The sequence below is a fragment of the Cyprinodon variegatus genome, unplaced genomic scaffold, assembly GCF_000732505.1.
Source record: "Cyprinodon variegatus isolate N-32 unplaced genomic scaffold, C_variegatus-1.0 Scaffold0, whole genome shotgun sequence".
Classification (NCBI taxonomy): domain Eukaryota; kingdom Metazoa; phylum Chordata; class Actinopteri; order Cyprinodontiformes; family Cyprinodontidae; genus Cyprinodon; species Cyprinodon variegatus.
The window spans coordinates 233,473-241,449 of NW_015150453.1; the positions used below are offsets into that span (position 1 = coordinate 233,473).

General features: G+C 39.1%; 1 protein-coding gene across 1 annotated transcript in view; it reads left to right on the plus strand.

Moving 5' to 3' along the window:
• Nucleotides 1–7,977, plus strand: part of ntrk1 (neurotrophic tyrosine kinase, receptor, type 1) — an 87,491-nt gene that overhangs the window by 37,837 nt on the left and 41,677 nt on the right. Inside the window, exons 7-10 of the mRNA XM_015401296.1 lie at nucleotides 336–474; nucleotides 6,793–7,125; nucleotides 7,374–7,391; nucleotides 7,479–7,537. Coding sequence (XP_015256782.1) covers nucleotides 336–474; nucleotides 6,793–7,125; nucleotides 7,374–7,391; nucleotides 7,479–7,537 — 549 coding nt within the window. The remainder of the gene's footprint in view (nucleotides 1–335; nucleotides 475–6,792; nucleotides 7,126–7,373; nucleotides 7,392–7,478; nucleotides 7,538–7,977) is intronic.

Genomic DNA, 7,977 nt, shown 5'->3' on the forward strand with positions numbered 1-7,977 from the left:
ATGATTGGTATATGTGTGCGTGTGTGGGTGTATGCATAATTATATGCATACACCCATATATATATTTTATATATATATATCTACATGGAAGGACCTGAATTGAAACTTTTTTTAGTAATTACAGAAGTTTTTAACTCTAATTTCCTGCTTCTATACTTTGCTTATAAAAAAAATTTACCATTGCAAAGTGTATTCATGTAGATATTCCTTTTTCCTCTAAACACATTTGAATGGTATTTTTCATAAACTACTTTTCAGTTTAGATTTTCTCTTGTGACCAATGTATCTGTTATACCTGGAGGAATTCAGATTTCACTTCCTGACTGCTTCTGCAGGAGACAATCATGGGCTCCTCGGTACATCTGGTGCTTCAACTCACCAATGTTTCCTCCAAGGACAACCTGCACAACCTGACGTGTGTGGCTGAGAACCAAGCTGGGCCCAACGAGGGGATGGTGCAATTGGACATTGAGTGTAAGTGCCTGCAAAATAAAATGCTGCGCTCCTGAAAGCTCACTAGCTCAATGCAAGTCGGCGGCCTTAATGGAGGCGAGGGCGAGAGCACACCGGGACTATTTGGTAGTGCAGGCAGGGTGGACAGTTGCACAAAAGAAAAATGCACTGCGCTGATTTCTTCTAAATGCCCCCTCTACAAATATGGGTACGTACCCACCATGCTTCTAATGGAGCTCTCTGTCCTCTGCCACTCAATCCAGCGACTGGTGAGAAGTGTTAAAATAATATGACTGAAGTGCTTCAGGTACAGCTTGCCATTTAATGTAGGGATGCAATGAGAGGACAAAGGAAGGTGAACTTACCATATCTCCCTCATATAGAACTCCACCACCTTATGTATTTTGCACTTTCAAATTACAGATGGAGCTTGACTCTGAGGGTCCGCTGCTGTTTTCCGCTTTCAGATACATTAGTGCATCTGGAAGGTGAGCAACGCCGAGAAAAGACAGCACCCAGTAGTCCCACAGAAGACAATCAGATGCATTAGTGGTACATTACTGAAAATACAACCCCAAACAATATCATATAGCTCCAACTCAATGACACTCATTTGAAAATATAAAGCCAAAAAAAAGACAGGGGCGCCAATCAGCTGCATGAGCATCAAGGGACAGATAATGAACATCAGGGAAATGGGGCGGACAACCCGTGCTAAGATCTGATTTAAGCGCATCCTAATGGACTTTTCCCTTCAACTCCGGAAAACCGCTTCTTCCATGGTGATTGGCAGTCTTTAAATGTGTTAGTGCTCCTAATCTATCAACATCAGCTCCACTGGTGGACAGACACTCGTTAACCGCTGGCCCTTTAATTACTTCTAATTACCTCCCAGAACAGTGGGAGTTTACTGCTGAGTGGCTCCTCGTGCCATTGATTCATGGTAGACATGCAGCTTCCTCTTCATAGAAACCCTGCTCTGAATCAACCATTGGAAATCTTAGAATTAAACATTTTTAACATTTAGAATTAATCATTTTTATGAAATCAGAAGTCTGCCATAAGGAAAAAGGCAGTTTTGGTGACATTTATGTGTTTATGCTCCTCTGCTCTTCATGTTTGTGAACCTGGCTCTGTGCGCTCATGTCAACTTTTTTTCATTTTGAAGGTGAAACCTATAGAAATTATATATGTAGACGCCTCATTGGACGCTGTCGGCAGTGAGGCCGACGTACTTTTGAGGGCGGCCATCTTGGATAGGACCACAGTTCAGACAGCTTCTGTCAGAATGAATAGAAGGCACCTTAGGACTCATTTTATTCACATGAAAGACAAGTCAGGGATAATATTACAATTATCTCTTACATGTCACAACCGCTTAAAAAAACAAAACTAATTTTAAAATTTATTTTCAGTTAGATTACACATATTTATTTAATGACAGTGCACTCAAAAGGCGGGATTTCCTGAAAAGTAGCCAATCACAGGCTGTTTACTTCATCCGGTTTGTTCCATTCTCAAATTTTACAAGAGGAGAGAGAAGGAGCATTCACTCATGAGAGTGACATATTTTGGGTCTCATGCTATTGAATCTTCACACATAAAATGTTCAAAGTGTGTGTGGAGAGTAGTTTACATGTCTGGGACTTGACTTGAATAAAACTGTTTGATTATTAATGGTGTGTGTTCCCTTTCCCCAAAATTCTGACTTTATAGATTTTTTGGTGTAGATGTCATGAACCGAGGACAAATGGACCCAGTATTCAAGGAGATACAGTCAGTAGGAAAGTTAAAAAAATTTATTAAATAAAACAAAAACTAAAGTGGAGCTGTGGCTCGCGGACACTGCAGGAGGGGGAGCGGGGCAAAGCCCAATCACAGACATCACGGACATGCTGAAAGCCGATCCTGGTCAAGGATCCAGAACAGAAAGGAACAGAAACAGGTGGCAGGATCCAGACTTCCAGGATTCCACAAGCTTCCAGGAGGGTTTAGAGTCTGATAGGGTCCGAAAGCGTGACCGGGTGGTCACGCACAGGAGCAGAAAGGATCAGGTGCAGATGAGCAGGCTCAGTGGAAGAGGGTAGCCGAGACAGGACGTGGAACCAGAACTTGATGCAGGACTTTAAACTGGTCTCCTCCCTGGAGCCAGGCTTACTGGAATAAAAACTGAACCCCCCCACATATAGAGCCAAAAACCCAGAGGACTCCGCGGGGGAGGAACAGTGGACGATCAGGAGACGAAACAAACACAAAAACCTCTTTTCACTGGCTGCCAGGATCCAGGAAATGAACCATGAAATAAGACTGAACAGACAGACTCACAGAAAACAAATAATGATCTGGCACTGAATGCTCAGGCTGAACTGAATATAACCAAGAAGAAACAGGTGAGAGGAATAAATTATAATTGAGGCAGGGAGGGAAAACGACAGGTGAAAGGAATGACTAATTAAGGGAGCGCAAACAGGCCAGATCATCACAGTAGAAGGATCATCCACCATCTGAAATTAATATTTAAGGATGAGAAAGTGGTGCACAAGTTTGGATTTGCTTCAGATTATCAGTAATCGGGTTCTAGACCCGGTTGCTCAGGCTTGCAAGTGGCTATTTGGTCCCTCTGCAATGGCTCTCTAAAATGTAAGAAAAAATTATATTTTCAAACATAGTAGATGTAACCAAAAGGGCTACGACCTTTTTTGTTTGTGGACATATTTAAATTAAGTTTCACATTAGGATAAAATAAAAATAATCACTAATATTTTTTCCAGATCAATCTTTCTTGCCAACCCTAGCTTGTTTTTGCAAAGGTTTTATGTTTTTTCTTTTATTATAAAACCTAAAAGATGGATATAAAATGTTTTTTTATTTTGCAATGGCTAGTATGAAAAAGTACACTGCAAAAACGACCTCAAAATGAGTAAAAATTTCTTAAATTAAGAGTATTTACCCTTAATTTGAGCAGGTAAATAAGATGATTTGCCAATGGAATTAGTATTTTTACTCTTAAAATAAGGTGTCTAGATATTATGCACTTGAAATAAGACAATGCAATTTTTTTTTTCTTATTTTAAGTGTAAATTGTCTTGTTCCATTGGCAAAGTGTCTCACTTAAATACTTAATTCAAGAAGAAATGCACTTGTTTTAAGAAAAAATTACTTATTTAGATTACATTTTTTTGCAGTGTATGAGTTGTCTTTTCTTAAAAGCTCAATAATTAATTAATTTGGGGCTCTAAAGGAATTGTTTTTTTGTTTTTTTTTTAGCTGCACGGAAAGCAAAGAGTGGGGCTGCAGAACCGTGGTTTAAAAACTTCTGTTATGTAATTTGGCAGAATATGACTGTGAGGTTTGGCCCTGAACTCTAAGATATTTAAACAGCCATAATAGTGGCATTATTATGTTTCTCTGTCTGGTTCTACAGAAATGTTTTATTAAAGACGTCTCTTCTTAAAGCAATAACTTCAAGGCTAAAAAAACAAAAATGAGTGAAACGGGTTCCGTGGCGAACAACAAACTGGTATCAAAACATGAATCTGACTCAGTCTTTGCAAGATAAAAGCTGACCATCTAATCTGTGAGATCCTGACCTTTTTTTACATCCTCAAAGACTTTCTTATTTTTAGTTGGTGCTGAACCTGCATGTACAGCTTGATTTTTGTATCGCAGCAGGTTGTTCATTCAGATCCACTCTGCAAAGAAAAATGGCTTCTATTTATAGAAGAGCAAAAAAAATGACCTTATCAAATAATTTAATGTCTGAAAATGTTAGTATTTTAGATTTGATTGTTCAAAGAAGTTTGCTGGAATAAATTGTGGCAAACTTCAAATGAGGAAATAAGGTGTGACAAGCAGCTTGTTCATTAAATGGGTTTCTAGCCTTTATTTTATCCCCAGCAGAGTGAGATCAGAAGAGGCTACCAGTGGGGGATTATTAAAGGTGATTAAAAAGCAGTATTTTCCAAGCAGTGTAGTAGCTTTCAGAGTGCAGAGAGTAAAGGGGCACCTGAGCCGGTATCCGCCTTATTACAGCACTTTCCAGGTCAGGGTTGCAGGTTAAGAGCAGCACAATTTCCAGGGCAGAGCAAAGGGTCGCTGCACTTGAGAGTTGTGTTCGATCTGAACGGTGCCGTTTCCTGTAACTTCGTGTCCAGGAGAGAGCTTCCAGGTAGTTCTTGTGGTTGGGAGCACGACGATGACCAGGATGCATTATTCATGGCAGGTCAGCCAAGGTTTGCAGTTCAGATGGAGAGCATTGATTCATGGAAAATCCCAGCCAACATACAGCACAGTGTGAAACTGGGTTATGTATGACAGAGTTGAAGTTTCAGCATAAAGAGGAAACATTTACAGCTCAGTACAACAATACCTTTAGTAGTTTTGATCAATAGATGCTGTGACTGTCTCTGTCTGAAGGACTTTGACAATTTTTAACCTCACTTCAGCAGCTTGTTCAACACTGTGGACACTCACCGTAGAGGCTTCCTCCAGCTCTGTTGGGGGAAGCCGGGGCGCCTCCAGGCCAGTCGAGAGACACAGTCCCTCCAGTGTTTCCTGGGTCGTCCCCTGGGCCTCCTCCCAGTGAGACGATCCTGGAACATCTGCAAAGGGAAGGCGTACAGAGGGCATCGTAAAAAGATGTCAAAGCCATCTCTGCTGACTCCTCTGGATGTGGAGGACAAGCAACTCTAGACAGAGTCTCTTCTGGATGAGCAATCTCCTCATCCAGGACCAAAAATTTTATAAAAATATTCGGAAATTTCCTCATTCACCATAAAGAACATTAAAAGCTTCTAGTTGAAGTCCTCCCTGCCAGTAAGCCTCTCTTCCCGTTGCTTTGTTTTGGGGTATAAAGGATGTTAACTTTCTGTTGTGGGGACACCCGCGGACTCTGGGTAGGAGTGTGCATCAAACACCTTCAAATAGAAGATCAATCTTCTTTTACTTTAGTAAGGCAGTGTCTTACTCCTTGATGATTAAAATTTTTATAAACGTAAATGTAAATCCTTTTATTGTACCACGATGGGGAAATTAGTTCTCTGCATTTTGGCCCAAACCCTTGGGGAGCAGGGAGCTTCCATTGTGTGGCGCCCACACAGTGGTGACAGTTCGCTTTAGAAAATATTTAACTTAAACAGCAACCTCCACGTAAATTTTAAGCAATTTTTCTTCCTTAGACTGGCACCAGCGCATTAAATCTGGACTAATGTTCTGATTTTTCATCTTTTTCGTTTGTCTTTTTGGCTTAAATCTAAAAAAAAAGAAGAAAAAAAAAAGTGGAGAATGTGGAGTTTGGTTCAAAGTCTGAACAAACTTCTCTCATTCAATCATATTTATGCTCTAGTTTTCAAAAACCACACAATTCTGACACTTGTGAGGGAAAATTGAGCTCATTTCTTAACAGTTTTCATTTCAATCACTTGGAAAGCTATCTGCCATTGTTGCTGGATGATTTTAATACAGTAAATGTTGTCTGGCATTATTTAGATGCTTTGTGAGAATGGGTATTTTGGATAGTTTTACATGTGTTATGGTGAAGGAATCAATTTGAAAGGAGAAGACAGAGATGCATGTAGACAACCAAGTAGCAAAAGTTTGTCCGGAGGGTGTTTTTGCTTGCAGGAACCAGTCAGTTCCTCCTAAATAAAGCTTGATTAATGTCATCAAACTATTCAATTTCAATTCAGTTTATTTCTATAGCGCCAATTCACAACACAAGTCATCTCAAGGCACTTTACAGTTCAACCAGATAATCCAGTCAAATTGATTCAAAGTTTTCTATGTAAGGAAAACCAGTTGATTGCATCGACTCATTGACTCAACTACAATCCCTCACACTAAGCATGCTTGTAGCGACAGTGGAGAGGAAAAACTCCCTTTTAACAGGAAGAAACCTCCAGCAGAACCAGGCTCAGTGTGAGCGGCCATCTTCCGAGGCCGACTGGGGTTTAGTCTAAGCTGCATTCAGTTCCAGCATGTTTATTTCCTTAGGTAAAACACAAAATTTTAAGCCTGGATATTTTTTAAAAACATTCTTCATGTAAAATTTTGGTTTTGTTGCACACTAGATAAGTTCCTTAAATTTCAGGGGCCTTGTGTTTTGGTTTTTGAATTTCCTAACAAGCTAGCTCATTTTTCTGCTGTATTGTACGGACAAATGAACCAAAACATTTAAGATAAAAATAAAACATTTATAGGAATTATTGATGCACATTACTTCAAATGATTGCAAGAGAATCTGTATTTTTAGGAGGAAAATAGAAAGAAATGAAGATGATATGTAACAAAAAGGAAAACTCTGACCTCACCTGAACCTCCAAACCTGACATCTCCCTGCAGTTCCAGCCAAAATCATCTTCCTGAGAGACGCTGTGCCGCAGCACAACTGGTGCTTCCCGTTCGCTGTGGATGGCAATCCAGAGGCAAAGATTAGCTGGCTGTACAACGGCTTCCTAATCAGAGAAACCAAATACCTCTACAGCCAGTTCATCCCTGACTCAAATGACGGGTCGGTAAAACACGGCTGCCTCTTCCTCAACAAGCCCACCCACATCAACAATGGGAACTACACGCTGATTGTGGAGAACAGGCTTGGCAGGGACGAGGCCACGGCTATTGGAATGTTTATGGACAATCCTTTTGATCCGTCGGATCCAGAGGGGAAAATTCCAGGTGAGTTCCTGAAAATGTTTTATGACTGACCATCATTCCATAATAACAACAGTTAGACGATTATTTTAAAAACTGGATGAAGCATCACACACCAATTTAGCTGTTTAGCTGCAAATAATCAAGAGCAGGGTGTCCCAACAAGAGAATTTCAAAGTATAAAAACATTACTGGATATTTATTTAAAATACTGATCTAAGTGTTAATCTGGTCATGAAAATGTTTATATTCTCTTTCCTCCTTCATGCTAGTTCCTAATGAGAATCAAAGTAAGTCCTCCATTAAATTTATGATTCCTAAAATCCTGAAGTATTTACATATACTGACTTCCTGTTTGTCCATATTTCTCCTTTCAGGTCCAACAAACAAACCTGATATGGACGTTACAGAGAATTCTGAGAGTCGGGTGTTTGTGGTATGTCTGTGTTTTCAAAATATCCCCTAAAACGCTAAAGGTTATTTAGATTTACCCTCATAAGTTTGCTTTTCTTGTTTAAGACTAGGCCAAATTAAAAAAAAAAATTTTACTTGATATTAAAAAAAAAATGTAGTACCTGATAATTGTGATATAAAACATGGCTTCTCATGAAATAATAATAACAATATAAGAAAGTTTCTGCAAATCTTCTTAAAGATTGGATGAGATTCACATGTTTTATGCAAACTTATTTTAATACTGGGACAGACATTTGAAAGTATAATAATATAGATGGTATAACCATCTATTTAACCACCATTAGTACTTCTTTATTAAAAAAAGTTTATTTTTCTTTTATAAACTAACCAATAAAGAATAATAAATCCTAATAAACAGTTTTTAATTTATCGCTACTAAAAACTGCAAAGATCTAAAGG